The 16,348-nt window shown below is 42.0% G+C and overlaps 1 protein-coding gene across 1 annotated transcript in view; it reads left to right on the top strand.

Moving 5' to 3' along the window:
* The first annotated feature begins 11,326 nt into the window (after positions 1–11,326).
* LOC126334587 (arrestin domain-containing protein 3-like) overlaps positions 11,327–16,348 on the top strand; it is a 101,635-nt gene continuing 96,613 nt past the window's right edge. The window contains exon 1 of the mRNA XM_049996978.1: positions 11,327–11,803. Coding sequence (XP_049852935.1) covers positions 11,692–11,803 — 112 coding nt within the window. The 5' untranslated portion in view covers positions 11,327–11,691. The remainder of the gene's footprint in view (positions 11,804–16,348) is intronic.

Genomic DNA, 16,348 nt, shown 5'->3' with positions numbered 1-16,348 from the left:
AGCCAACACACGAAATGTACGAGAAAATGACGTCGGACACTCTTTAGAAAACGAAACAGGAATTATATATATATACTACGAATAAAAAAAATTCAAAACGTACGAGAATTTTTAGTAAAATACGAGAATTCGGTTGGTACGATAATCGCGCTGTCTGGATATCACAACCCTTCACGGAGTAGAGTTGTGTCAAGGCCGCCAAAAATTACAAAAAACAACAGTGGTTTTTCAGTTCAATTTTTACACGTAGAGTCTCATGTTAATTAAATGGTAAAGACATTTCTCTTTGGCTAGTAACATAGAAACTACTTAATTATTTTACGAGTGTAAAAGTAAGTCATAGATATTTTTTATTCTGTTAGTTACATTTTACATTTAGAAGCGAATTTCATTGTTACCTGTATAAATAAAACTTGTGATTTCTTTTTCACTCACTATCGTGAAAGTTTCAAATGACAAAATCTGACTGAAGAACATTCCATATAGTCTTTCCCCATGGCAGTGTAAAATGATATGGGGAGGAGAGGAGGAAGATTATGACAGCCTCAGGGTGAGAAGGGGGAGGCGGGATTGTTTTATCTTTATCTTGCATTGCTATCAATTCAGGCGCCATGCAACGATCAGCTCAGGTGACGCAACGATCATCTGCCATGGTACAAAATGCACACGGAATTAACGTTTCGTGAAGGCTTGGGAAATCGGAATTGTACGAGACCCAGATGGAGCAGGAATATCTTCATCGTCAAAAAAGCGCTAAATGCCTTGTTGATTAATACTGAACACACGTTCATACAGCAGCTACAAAGTAACTGTTCGAACGTTGCGGCTGGCAGCATTTAAAAACATGATCCTATAGTCACGAAGACTACCGACTTGGGCTAATACGTGTGAAGCAGAACTATGGAGCAAAGTGACACTGGTACGGCGGCAGGCGGTGGCAGCTGTTGTTTATATTGGAACATTGGGATGCTAAGTTTTTGATTATAAGATATTACGGTTTAAAAACCTGAATTTCAGAACAGTAGTTTCTAGTCTATGAGGTGGCGTTCGCGTTCCGGCACCTAAAAGTTTAGAAATTAAGCACTGACTGTAAAACAACGTCATCTACTCTCAGACGGCCTGATACTGGCTTTTTACTGATCACGCAAGCTTTTTATAACGTCGTTAATTATCATTTTGATCATGCAAGCTTTTTATAACGTCGTTAATTAACATTTGCTAGTTTTGTTCCGTGCAACATTCGCAACTGCATAGTCAGCTTTCTTCAACAGCTTCATGTTTACCCAAGTTATTGCTGTATTTTTATGGTTTTTCCTAAATTGTGGAAACCAGTGTTGACTTGAGAATTATTTAAATATGAAAATTATTTAAATATGCCCCACATTATTTCCTGTGCTCCACAGTTTTCATTCCCCTTTTTTACCCACTTCTTAAATTTTAAAGATTATTTTTCAAACCAGGATTGTCAAAGCACAACACAACATTTCTTAGTAGACTATACGTGTCTCCAATGGCATATACTATTTCAGTATTACTGTTATCCCTAAGGAATACGAAAATATAATCATACTTACTCAAACTTTGTATCAACAGTTACACATGTTTCTTGTATCTCATTTTGCCACCTAACCATAATTTCACCCTAGGACGCCTAAGGGGGTGGGGGGTTCGTTGAATCCGCAATTTTTTTATGTCCCCTATTTTGCCCAAGTAACTTTCATACTACATATTTCCTTTGAGTTATTGTTTGTTGGCTATTTTATGAAACGTTAGTGTCAATATATTTTCTAGAAAATTCCTGCTTTGAAAGAAAAAATACATAAACTTATTATGGGTCCAACAAACCACCCCCTTAGGCTTTCATGCTATAGAAAATTTCATTTGGTAGCATTTGATATTTCTCATCTCTACAACAATGCAAGTTAGTTTCTTGATGGTTGGTATTCTTGATATTCACAACAATCGGTTTACTTTCAGAGGAAGTTACTGTTGATGTCAATCAGCCGTTATGTATCTTGTAAACTTGCATAGAGTTAGTGAAGTTCCCTACTGTTCACACCTAGACTTAGAAATGACTAAAATAATACGTGACTCGTCTTTAGAAAGAGTTCTGAATGAAATTTTAGATGAAGATTCTGACTCGGGGAGTGAAAGTGAATATGAGGATGGTGTTATGGAGTATGATTCAGATCGGGAAAGTGATGTGGATGTTAGAGAAGATGAAGATAGCGCAGCTTCAGGCAGTGACCATCAGGATGTTATTGTGGCCAAGTCTGGAAGAAGGTACGTAACCACACAGCCTAGAATTCCTCGGAGGTCTGTTGTTAATATAGTAAGAGAGCAGGCAGGAGTAACTCCAGCTGGTGTTTGCTATTCACCTGGAGAAGCCTTGAAGTTACTTCTTACGCCTGACATCATGGATGTTATAGTAAACAATTCAAATGAAGAGGCAGTTAGGCGAAATGTTACTTTGGCTAATGAGAAAGAATCGTATGCCTTTATCGGAATCCTGATACTTATGGGGGCAAATAAGGACAATTCTGTCAGTGTACACGATCTTTTGTTAGACCTAATGGGGCGGCCAGTTTACAAGGGCATTATGGCAAGAGAACGTTTCAAGGAACTTATTGCAATTATAAGGTTTGATGACAAAAGTAGCCGCCAGCTAAAAAGGGAAGCAGACAAGTTCACAGCAATCCGAGACGTTTCCAACAAAGTGAACGATAGGTTTCCACTCTGTATAAACCAGGGGTCCACCTCACCATTGATGGGATGCTCAGCTTGTTTAGAGGGCGCTGGAATTAGTGAAATTGCAGGTAGAAGAAAGAAGTGCCAATGCAAGAGGGTTATCTAACCAAATTGTTCAATCAATGGAAACTATTCTACAAAAGAAAATCGAAGAAGTGATAACAGAAGCACGTCAGCCTCCTGTAGGGAAAGGTCGGTGCCATATTTGTGTAAGAGAAGCTAAAACAAAGAAGCAGAAGTGCAACAATCTAAGTAAACCAAAACAGTATTGTGGACAGTGTCATAAACATTCAGAAAAAATTGTGAAGTGTGTCTCTTGCCTTGCAGTTGAGGACTCAGAGTAGTCTATTGTATATGAACACATCTGTATTTTGTGTTGTAATATGTCAATTTTTTATTCACTCAATCCAATATTTATAACAAATAACAATATTTATAAACCGATGCCTTAGTTAAAATACATAAACCATTCTGAAAGTTGTAATTTTGCGCCAGTAAACTTACTTAATACCTGTGGGTTCGCCGAACGCCCCCTCCCCCCCCCCCCCCCCCTCTTTGGCATCCAAGTTAGAAAAAAAGGCTTGGGGGTCCTAGGGTTAATTTACTTTGTATAACTTGCCTTCTGAGTGCTGCGGCATTGTATTTCTGCATTGCTCGTGGCTTTCGTTCTTGTATCTCTAAGTATAATGTATTTTACAGGGTGTTCGAAAATTTCCTTTACGAGCTTTCTAGGACTTGTGGAGGGGAGTGAGTGGGCAATATTTTGAATCGAATTCCATGTCCGGAAACGTACCGTTTCATTGCTACAACCACTTGAAAACATGTTTGTAGCGCGACCACCTTTCCAAGTAATTGATTAGGCTTGACTTTGTATGTAACTTGTTCCACAGTTCCACTCACTAACACCCAAAGACATTACTCGTGTACTCGCTGACGGGTTCTCTTCAGCGTGACGAAGTGCGGTCTCTTCCAATTCGGTTGTGCAACATCTCCTTGGAGCACCGCAGTCACACCTGCAGGATTATAAAGCTATCCATTTCTTGAAGCTGATGCGTAATTGTAACGAAAAGGGTTCGCGGTGGAGTTGGACGCTGTGGGAAACGATCTTGATGAAGGCGACTTCCAGTACGGTGAGTTTCGCCATTCAGGAGGATCATGTCGCTGTATTCGACAAACGTGTACTAAACCATCTACCTCTGAAATCCTTCACAGACACGTGAATGAGGCTAGAACCAGGTCAGAGAGGTAGGAAAGACGTCAAATAACAACCGTTCCTATTCAAAATATTGTGTACTCCCTCCGCTTTACAAGTCCTCTAAGGTTGTAACGGGGGATTTCCGAACACCCTGTATACGGATACCTAAAGCGCATTTGTTATATTGAGTATACTAAATGTGCCTTGGCAGATGCATGCTTCATAACATGGTTCCACCTTCTGCATTTTTGTTTACAACATTAAAGCTAGTGAACTTATTGTCTAATTGCGCTGTGTATAATAACGTTTGCGATAATTGCTTATGCAAGAAGAATATAAGTACGATAACTAAAAATTCACGGCAATGTAGTTGAAACGGAATTAATAGTTTTTGAAAAGAAGTGTTACACTGAATATAAACAGATAGAAAAACAGGGTAAGAGCGGATTCGTGGGGTGGAGGAGGGAGCAGGAGGTACTTGGTCTCCTGCCCCCCACCAGACAGTCGAGAAGGAAAAGAGGGGAGGAGAGAGAGAGAGATTGAGAGAGATAGAGAGAGAGAGAGAGAGAGAGAGAGAGAATCTCGGCATAATCACACTTTTTACTCATGGACAACACGTAATTGTGAGTTTAAAAAATGCAAAAACCCTGGAATTGTTGTTGTTGTCTTCAGTCCTGAGACTGGTTTGCTGCAGCTCTCCATGCCACTCTATCCTGTGCAAGCCTCTTCATCTATCAGTACTTACTGCAACCTACATCCTTCTGAATCTGCTTAGTGTATTCATCTCTTGGTCTCCCTCTACGATTTTTACCCTCCACGCTGCCCTCCAATGCTAAATTTGTGATCCCCGGATGCCTCAGAACATGTCCTACCAACCGGTCCCTTCTTCTTGTCAAGTTGTGCCACAAACTCCTCTTCTGCCCAATTCTATTCAATACCTCCTCATTAGTTATGTGATCTACCCATCTAATCTTCAGCATTCTTCTGTAGCACCACATTTCGCAAAGGTTCTATTCTCTTCTTGTCCTAGCTATGTATCGTCCACGTTTCACTTCCATACATGGCCACACTCCATAAAAATACTTTCAAAAACAACTTCCTGACATTTAAAGCTATACTCGATGTTAACAAATTTTTCTTCTTCGGAAACGCTTTCCTCGCCATTGCCAGTCTACATTTTATATCCTGTCTACAGTCATCAGTTATTTTGCTCCCCAAATAGCAAAACTCCTTTACTACTTTAAGTGTCTCATTTCCTAATCTAATTCCTTCAGCATCACCTGACTTATTTAGACTACATTCTATTATCCTCGTTTTGCTTTTGTTGATGTTCATCTTATATCCCCCTTTCAAGACACTGTCCATTCCGTTCAACTGCTCTTCCAAGTCCTTTGCTATCTCTGAAAGAATTACAATGTCATCGGCGAACCTCAACGTTTTTATTTCTTCTCCATGGATTTTAATACCTAATCCGAATCTTTCTTTTGTTTCCTTCACTGCTTGCTCAATATACAGATTGAATAACATCGGGGAGAGGCTACAACCTTGTCTCACTCCATTCCCAACCACTGCTTCCCTTTCATGTCCCTCAACTCTTATAACTGCCATCTGGTTTCTGTACAAATTGTAAATAGCCTTTCGCTCCCTGTATTTTACCCCTGCCACCTTCAGAATTTGAAAGAGAGTATTCTACTCAACATTGTCAAAAGCTTTCTCTAAGTCTACAAATGCTAGAAACCTAGGTTGGCCTTTCCTTAATCTTTCTTCTAAGATAAGCCGTAGGGTCAGTATTGCCTCACGTGTTCCAATATTTCTACGGAATCCAAACTGATCTTCCCTCAGGTCGGCCTCTACCAGTTTTTCGACTCGTCTGTAAAGAACTCGTATTAGTATTTTTCAGCTGTGACTTATTAAACTGATAGTTCGGTAATTTTTACATCTGTCAACGCCTGCTTTCTTTAAGATTGGAATTATTGTATTCTTCTTTAAGTCTGAGGGTATTTCGCCTGTGTCATACATCTTGCTCACCAGATGGTAGAGTTTTGTGAGGACTGGCTCTCCCAAGGCCGTCAGTAGTTCCAATGGAATGTTGTCTACTCCAGGGGCCTTGTTTCGACTCAGGTCTTTCAGTGCTCTGTCAAATTCTTCACGCAGTATCATATCTCCCATTTCATCTTAATCTACATTCTCTTCCATTTCCATAATATTGTCCTCAAGTACATCGCCCTTGTATAGACCCTCTATATACTCCTTCCGCCTTTCTGCTTTCCCTTCTTTGCCTAGAATTGGCCTTCCATCTCAGCTCTTGATATTCATACAAGTGGTTTTCTTTTCTCCAAAGGTCTCTTTTAATTTTCCTGTAGGCAGTATATATCTTACCCCTAGTGAGATAAGCCTCTACATCCTTTTACAAATATCAACCTCCAATGGTGTCTTTCTCGATGAAAGAACAAACGAAGGCTATCTGCGCATTCAAGCGAGCGTCACAGGCTCTCACAACTTTACGGCTACAAGAAGACAGAGAGAGCAATGTTTCAACCTCCACTATTTATAGGCGATTTAATAAGCATCTTTGTAATTATTTTTCATTATCTGCTTTGATACATACATTCGCCTACCACAGACGTTATTTGTGAAATATAGATACATAAATATTGCACAAACATACAAAATGAAAAATTATTTCCTTTTATACATAATCTACAACCATTCATACAGTAATGAAATAATAATAATAATAATAATAATACAGATAAATGTTTATTTTTATAATTGTTTTATATTCTACCGATTCTGTAAATGTTTTGCCAGGAGACGTCACATCCTTTACATACTCCCCACCCTGTCGACACCCAGTGGTACGACCCGCTATGCAGGCTTGTAACGATTTTGCCTTCCAGGATGACTATATTGTCAATTTGGGGAATTATCTCTCGAACTATTATTAATGCTGCTATCCTGAATGTGTTCCACGCCTGACGAGGAAGAACGTCCTCTTTGAGAATGAAAATGCCTCCTGTTTAGACTGCAAGTTATCTGTCAGTGCTTTCGACTCGATGGAAATTCATAAGGAGCAGTAGGTAATTGCCCCACCGCTTCCAAAAGTTCTCGGCTCCCTTTTGCTGAAGGTTAAATTCCCTCACAAGATCGGTCGTCTTTGGTGACCCAGACCTAGTGGGTAGGGTAGGAGTCCTCCAGCTACAAAGCGCGTTGTGGTAAATACTTCGCCCTCGGTTTGAGAATTGAGTAGCTTATATGTCAGCAATTGTTTTTGTAAGCATTCTCCGTGCATGCTGTAGCACCATATCTCCTTGGGGAAGCATTGTTTTGTCGAGTTTTTCCGACGATGAATAATTTGATGAGGGCTCACTTAGAATTGGGCCTTTCGTTCCAAAGAGGATTTTGTACCTCATAATGGTTGTCTTCTTGTGCCATCGATCGCTAATACCATACGTTCATGACATGTCTGTACTCCAGCTTGTATCCCGTCCCCCCATGACTTTCTCATTGTGTTTCAATCGAGGGTGTTCCCTCGACACACGCCTTTCTGTACAACTGTTCCTTTGTCCGACTCGTCTGCTGTTGTGTGACCTCTGCACTGCGTTTACACAACGCAGATAGGATTGACGGAGGAGATAGAGAAGATTCAAAGAAGAGCGGCGCGTTTCGTCACAGGACACGCCTTTCTGTACAACTGTTCCTTTGTCCGACTCGTCTGCTGTTGTGTGACCCCTGCACTGCGTTTACACAACGCAGATAGGATTGACGGAGGAGATAGAGAAGATTCAAAGAAGAGCGGCGCGTTTCGTCACAGGGTTATTTGGTAACCTTGATTGCGTTACGGAGATGTTTAGCAAACTCAAGTGGCAGACTCTGCAAGAGAGGCGCTCTGCATCGCGGTGTAGCTTGCTCGCCAGGTTTCGAGATAGTGCGTTTCTGGATGAGGTATCGAATATATTGCTTCTCCCTACTTATACCTCCCGAGGAGATCACGAATGTAAGATTAGAGAGGTTCGAGCGCGCACGGAGGCTTTCAGACAGTCGTTCTTCCCGCGAACCATACGCGACTGGAACAGAAAGGGGAGGTAATGACAGTGGCACATAAAAGTGCCCTCCGCCACACACCGTTGGGTGGCTTGCGGAGTATAAATGTAGATGTAGCTGTAGAACACCCTTTGACCCATTCTCTCCCCCTGTGTTGCGGCAACTCGCTACCTTCTTTGCGTCTTGCTGTTGTGCCAGTTAGCATTTTTCTTCATAGGCACCTTATCATCAAATGATCACTGTTATTCGAGAACAGCGACGGATTCCTACCGGCGCCACTACACGTTTCTGCAATTCGCACGTCATGTTGTCCTTAAGATCTTCAATAAAATCGAGGGTACGTCGGATCTCAAGTAACTTTCCTTACGCACACGGACATTTTAGCAATCGCTATGAGTGCACCAGAAAGTAAGTTGATACCGTCCAATGCCATACCCTGCATGTGTTCATCTAAATAACTAGCGATGACCGAAAGATTCGCGGCGTTCATCGCCGCCGCCTGTCACGATTGCTGCGAGTGCTGCCACACCGAAAATCCTCATTTTAAAGGCGTCCGCCCCCAAGCTCCTCACCTAACGTCACTCGTTATCACCGTATTTAATCGTGATAATGGTGGCTGATTAAGGTAAATATCATAGAAAGCTAATTAAAGCTGGATGCATTCTGTGGATGAAACTTCACAAACAGCTTCATCAACCCCGGTTTGATACGTAGTGGTTCGTTGTAACGAAGCAATTGTTTGGTAGCCAATAATAAAAGAAAATGATGTGACTCGAATGCACTACGGACAACTTCAGTCTTTTGGCTTAGCCGTTTGCACGAACGCTACGCCACTGCTCTACTGCTGGTGTTCTCGTATTGTTCTCAACAGGCTCGCAAGGATTTGAACATCGATTGTCGATAACGCTTGGAAAGCACATCATTTGCGCAGCGTTTGTTACATGCCACTTTGATTGTTCCCGTGGGAAGTGTGTTGGGACCCTTGATGTTCCTGTTACATACACTGCTGGCCATTAAAATTGCTACACCAAGAAGAAATGCAGATGATAAACGGATATTCATTGGACAAATGTATTATACTAGAACTGACATGTGTTTACATTTTCACGCAGTTTGGATGCACAGATCCTGAGAAATCAGTACCCAGAACTGTCAACTCGGGCCGTAATAACGGCCTTTATATGCCTAGGCATTGAGTCAAACAGAGCTTGGATGGCATGTACAGGTACAGCTACCCATGCAGCTTCAACACGATACCACAGTTCATCAATAGTGACTGGCGTATTGTGACGAGCCAGTTGATCGGCCACCATTGACCAGACGTTTTCAATTTGTAAGAGATCTGGAGAATGTGCTGGCCAGGGCAGCAGTACATTTTCTGTATCCAGAAAGGCCCATACAGGACCTGCAACATGAGGTCGTACATTATCCTGCTGAAATGTTACGTCCACTGTTCAAAGCGCCGTCAATGTGAACAAGAAGTGACCGAGACGTGTAACCAATGGCACCCCATACCACCACGAGGGGTGATACGCCAGTATGGCGATGACGAATACACGCTTCCAATGTGTGTTCACGCGATGTCGCCAAACCCGGGCTCAGAGATCAAGACATGGCTGCACGATCCGTTACAGCCATGCGGATAAGATGCCTGTCATCTCGACTGCTAGTGATACGAGGCCGTTGGGATCCAGCACGACGTTCCGTATCCGATTCCATATTCTGCTAACAGTCATTGTATCTCGACCAACGCGAGCAACAATGTCGCGATACGATAAACCGCAATCGCTATAGGCTACAATCCGACCTTTATCAAAGTCGGAAACGTGATAGTACGCATTCCTCCTCCTTACACGAGGCATCACAACTTTTCACCAGGCAACGCCGGTCAACTGCTGTTTGTGTATGAGAAATCGGTTGGAAACTTTCCTCATGTCAGCACGTTGTGGATTGTCGCCACCGGCGTCAACCTTGTGTGAATGCTCTGAAAAGCCTATCATTTGCATATCACAGCATCTTCTTCCTGTCTGTTAAATTTCGCGTCTGTAGCACGTCATCTTCGTGGTGTAGCAATTTTAATGGCCAGTAGTGTATTACTGACCTTGCGCACAATATTAACAGTAACTCAGACTTTCTGCAGATGATGCAGTTACCCATACTGGAGTACAGTCTGAAAGAAGCTGCGTAAGTATGCAGTCAGATCTTGATAAGATTTCAAAGTAGTGCAAACAATGGCATCTTGCCCTAAATGAGCAGAAACGTAAATTGTATATGTCACAAAACGAAAAAAACATATCCTATGGCTATAATATCAGTTACTCAGATTTCGAATCAGTCAGCTCATACGAATACTTGGATGAAATATTTCGCAGTGGTATGAAGTGGAGTGACCACGTAGGCTCAGTCGTGGGTAAAATAGGTAGCGGACTTAAGTTTATTGCTAGAATATTGGGGAAATGCAATCTGTCTACAAAGGGGCTTGCTTACAAACAAATCGTGCGTCTCATTCTGGAAAACTGCTCAAACCCATACCAAATAGAACTAACAGGGGATATTGAACGTATACAGAGAAGAGCAGCACACGAATGGTCACAGGTTTGTTTGATGAATAAATTGAACTGGCAGACTCTTGAAGACAGACCTAACTACCCCAATAACGCCTAGTTACAAAGTTTCAAGAACCGGCTTTAAATTATGACTCTGGGAAAATTCTACTACTCCCTACGCATTGCTCACGCAGGAATCGTGAGGACATAATAAGATTAATTACACGCATAGAGGCATTTAAACTATCATTCTTCCCGCACTCGACACGTGAAATGAACGGGAAGAACCCTAATAATCGGTACAATGAGGCGTACCCTCAGCCATGCACTTCGCAGTGGTTTGCAGAGTATGGATGTAGATGTACATGTCGATGTATGTGTGTACGGTACTATAATAGAGCGAAAAATCAGTAAAATCGGTGACGGTTTGTATAATTCTCTCTTGTAAAATACGAAACTAAGCAAAAAAATAAGTCAGGTGACGGCAAGCAGACTTTATATATGGGTTAACAAAATAAAAATGTATATTCTCTTTGTCGTTTGATTTCCAACATCGTTTAGTTTAATTACTCGGATTAGGGTACAGTGACATAGGTAACACGCTATTTAATGCTAATGCTTTATTATTACGTTTTGGATACTGATGGGGCGGGAGCTCTTTTTGGATGCTCTCCGACCTGTAAATACTAAGTAGCTACTCGTTACTCCGATTTCCTGTGGCTCTGCTACGTCCGCGCCTGTGGCGCTGCTGGATCGGGCAAAACAAAACAAGCCGAACTGCGCAAGACGAGGCAGTCACGTGACGCCAGCGACCTTCATCGACACGCCGAAACATTCTTATCCAGGCAGGCGTCAGGCAGACGGAACCGAGTTTAGTAACACGCGAAGCGCCGATGATGATAGGTACCGTTCACAGTCGGTGCGAATATTGCCGTTTAGACTGCAGTGTAGATCGTTTCGTCGAGAAACCCCAAAACGTGGCGTTACACTGAATACTGCGTCACATCTGAGTCGCCCTGCAGTCTCACGCAACTAACATTGGACAGCGAGAAATTGCTCTGGTCATTCTGTTTCGCAGCTTTTGGGTGTCTCTGCCCTCTTGCATTTTTCCGCTTCTGCTCCAATTGTTCGAACTAAACGCTGTGACAGCGGCAGAGAATGGTCCGGCAAATTCGTATATACCTCGACAATCCTATAGCGACGTATTACGGAGGCGATACTGTAACGGGAAAGGTATTCGTCAAAGTTGACGACGAGGAAAAAATCCGCTGTAAGTATGATAATGGACAGTTGTCTCAGACATGAACGTGTTTGCGATGCTGGCTTGTTCATTGTTACCTATATTTCTTTCAGTTCTTAGAGGTTAGTTTCCACCCAGTCCCCACGATACTGATATTGGTAGCAGGAAAAATTTAACCGGACAGAGAACTGCCACGAATTATAAAAACTAAACGTCCAGCTACTAACAATTAAATACCAAATAACAATTTTGCATGTGTTTTAACAGATGCCTAACTTAATGCAAAATCTTCCATGGTAAACCGATCGTGCTTTCCTCAGCTTGTTCAACAGGTGACTGCCTATAACACTGTGTATTGCCTGAATGTAACTGGTTTTACTATCGGTTGAGCCTTTCGTTAACGCATGTACATTAACATATAAGGGCGACTCTCTTATTACTGTGGTTTAAGCTTATCTATGCGAGTGCTTTGTCATTGCTTTGCTGCAAGTAATGTAACATATTACGATGTATAAAATAGTAGTAGACTTCAAGAAATCCGTATTGGTAGATTTTTTTTCATGTTGCTATACCGTGAATGCTGGTTTTCCTTTCTTGTACAGAAATAGAATGAGCGTTTGAAAGGAGGTCAAAAGAGATCTGGAAAACCTCTTTCATGCTTCCTAAAAGTTCAAATCTTTTTCTCGGACTACCTTTATGTTCTTTAAAAAATAACTGGTCCGACGCAGTTACAATCTAGCACATACGAAAACCACCCAAAAACCAATAGTATAATTCAGGGTGTTCTCCGTTGTTGTTTTCCCTTTTATGTACAACATTTCAACAACCAACCCAGCTATGATCTTCAGGAGCTGTGAGTTCTGCTGTCATGTGTACTCGCTGCTTGGTTGGAGTTCAGGCAACGAGTGTACATATTAGTCGACCACATTATATTGCTCCTGGAAGCGAGGGCACTTCGGTCGACTTACCGTGTTTTTTTGTCGTGATATTTCACGAGGACACGATGAACCTGAAAGCATTCATAGTGCGATGCGTTTTGCTTATTCATCACTGCACTTTTGTTGTAACGTTATCGCATGTTTCCGATAAGTCACGGGAGGCCAAGTGCAATAATATTGTGGTCGTATAGTAAAAGCATTCATTAGAGGGGTGGCAGCAGCGGAGGCAGCCTGAAACATTTGCGCCGTGTATGGGGATAATATCATTGGACAGAGCACGTTAATAAAATCTTTTATTCGTTTTAATGAGTGTTATTTTGACTTTAGTGAATCTGTACGTTCTAGAAGACCTTCAGGGCTTGATAAAGATCTCTAAACGCATTAATCCACAATGATCCATGGCATTGCACTCAAGAGCTGTCAAATGTGATGAACTATGATCATTCCACCGTCGCGCGACATTTGCATGCAATGGGGAAGGTTCAAAAATTGGTGTGTCGGTATTGCATGCCAAGAGCCGAAGTCACAAAAATCAGCGATTGGCCATATGTGCATCTCTTCGTGCTTGTCATCAATTAGCTCGTCAACAATACCGGCCATTCCTAACTTGTCTTGTCACTGGTGACGAGAAAAGGTGACTTTACGCTAACATAAGAAAAAAAAGGAATGGTTATGCCCAAACTAAGCAGCAACTATTCGTATACAGGGTGGTCCATTGATCGTGACCGGGCCAAATATCTCACGAAATAAGCGTCAAACGAAAAAAAAGCTACAAAGCACGAAACTCGTCTAGCTTGAAGGGGGAAACCAGATGGCGCTATGGTTGGCCCGCTAGATGGCGCTGCCATAGGTCAAACGGATAGCAACTGCGTTTTTAAAAATAGGAACCCCATTTTTTATTACATATTCGTGCAGTACGTAAAGAAGTACGAATGTTTTAGTTGGACCACTTTTTTCGCTTTGTGATACATGGCGCTGTAATAGTCACAACATATGGCTCACAATTTTAGACGAAGAGTTGGTTACAGGTAGGTTCTTTAAATTAAAATACAGAACGTAGGTACGTTTGAACATTTTATTTCGGTTGTTCCAATGTGATACATGTGCCTTTGTGAACTTATCATTTTTGAGAACGCATGCTGTTACATCGTGATTACCTGTAAATACCACATTAATGCAATAAATGCTCAAAATTATGTCCGTCAACCTCAATGCATTTGGCAATACGTGTAACGACATTCCTCTCAACAGCGAGTAGTTCGCCTTCCGTAATGTTCGCACATGCATTGACAATGCGCTGACACATATTGTCAGGCGTTGTCGGTGGATCACGATAGCAAATATCCTTCAACTTTCCCTACAGAAAGAAATTCGTGGACGTCAGATCCGGTGAACGTGCTGGCCATGGTATGGTGCTTCGATAACCAATTCACCTGTCATGAAATATGCTATTCAGTACCGCTTCAACCGCACGCGAGCTATGTGCCGGACATCCATCATGTTGGAAGTACATCGCCATTCTGTCATACAGTGAAACATCTTGTAGTAACATCGGTAGAACATTACGTAGGAAATCAGCATACGTTGCACCATTGAGATTGCCCTCGATAAAATGGGGGCCAACTATCCTTCCTCGCATAATGCCGCACCATACAGTAACCCGCCAAGGTCGCTGATGTTCCACTTGTCGCAGCCATCGTGGATTTTCCGTTGCCCAATAGTGCATATTATGCCGGTTTACGTTACCGCTGTTGGTGAATGACGCTTCGTCCCTAAATAGAGCGCGTGTAAAAAATCTGTCATCGTCCCGTAATTTCTCTTGTGCCAGTGGCAGAACTGAACATAACGTTAAAAGTCGTCGCCATGCAACTCCTGGTGCATAGAAATATGGTACGGGTGCAATCGATGTTGAAGTAGCATTCTCAACACCGTCGTTTTTGAGATTCCCGATTCTCGCGCAATTTGTCTGCTATTGATGTGTGGAGTAGCCGCGACAGCAGCTAAAACACCTACTTGGGCATCACCATTTGTTGCAGGTCGTGGTTGATGTTTCACATGTGGCTGAACACTTCCTGTTTCCTTAAATAACCTAACTATCCGGTGAACGGTCCGGACCCTTGGATGATGTTATCCAGGATACCGAGCAGCATACATAGCTTATACCCGTTGGGCATTTTGATCACAATAGCCATAAATCAACACGATATCGACCTTTTCCGCAATTGGTAAACGATCCGTTTTAACACGGGTAATGTATCACGAAGCAAATCTCGTCCGCACTGGCGGAATGTTACGTGATACCAAGTACTTATACGTTTGTGACTATTACAGCGCCATCTATCACAAAGCGAAAAAAGTGGTCCAACTAAAACATTCATATTTCTTTAAGTACTACACGAATATGTCATAAAAAATGGGGGTTTCTATTTTAAAAACAACGAAGTTGATATCCGTTTGACCTACGGCAGTGCCATCTAGCGGGCCAACCATAGCGCCATCTGGTTTCCCCTTCAAGCCAGACGAGTTTCGTTCTTTGTAGTTTTTTCGTTTGACGCTTATTTCGAGAGGTATTTGGCCCGGTCACTATCAATGGACCACCCTGTATAGATCTGTGCACCTCAGCAGAAGATATCATGCATCTAGAGGAGCAGCGGCGATGTGGTGTATTACGAATTGCTTCCCCAATGTGTGGCCATAACTGATGAAATTTATTGTCAACAATGAGACGTCTTTCATACGCAGTCCAAGAACAACGACCAGGGAGACTGCGTGTGCTGATGCTACCTCACGATGACGTGCGCCCGCGTTCTGCTAGACTAACACGAACGCTATACAGTAGTTGGGAAGTCATTCCGCAACCACCGTATTCACATGATCTTGCGCTCTGAGATTTTTACCTTTTCCGATTTCTACTGAACAAGCTTCAAGGAACTTCCTTTCCGGCTGAAAACGCGCTCTGGTCATGGCCCGACGAGTTCTTCACCTCAAAACCACGTGATTTCTACGTCGCGGAATCTAAAAGTTATTCCAGACTCTTGTAAATAGTGAAAGAGAATATATTATTGACTAAAATCTCTGCAGTGTGTTTGTTAAACTTCTGGGAAAACGCTACTAACCCAATAGTTTACACACTAATTTGCCTGAATTCTAGTTACTGGGAAATAACCGAGTCTCTAATAAACTAACTATATTTGTGGAAAAAACAGCATTTGTGAAATACTGGTCAGTATGATGCTAAGAGCTAGCATCCGAAACAACGTCAGAGCTTGTTAGTTTTGTACAGACAGTTTGTGTTTTGACGCATCAGAAAATTTCTTAGGGCGTAGACTTATTGCAGTTGCATTTACAGGGAAAAAAGTTTTCTCTCGCCTGTAACACTCTAAAATTTCAAGCAGGGCCTTATTCAGTTTTCTGTCCATTTATGTTATTTCAGTTTTTTGTTTCCTGCGCTACTTTATATGAAACCAACTATTCTTGTGGAGGTATCAAAATCATACGAGACATGTTTTGTTGAAGTTTTCAACAGAATTTTTAAAATAATGCTGCACACCCTTATATTGAAAGTTGTATGCGGATTAAAAAGATTTTTGTTGTTTCTCGTTTCTAAGCATTTACTTTAATCTATCTCTTAAAACAG

The sequence above is a fragment of the Schistocerca gregaria genome, chromosome 2, assembly GCF_023897955.1.
Source record: "Schistocerca gregaria isolate iqSchGreg1 chromosome 2, iqSchGreg1.2, whole genome shotgun sequence".
In the NCBI taxonomy this organism is placed as follows: Eukaryota; Metazoa; Arthropoda; class Insecta; order Orthoptera; family Acrididae; genus Schistocerca; species Schistocerca gregaria.
Note: the sequence above shows the minus strand (reverse complement) of the source record. Positions and strands in the feature narration are given on the sequence as shown.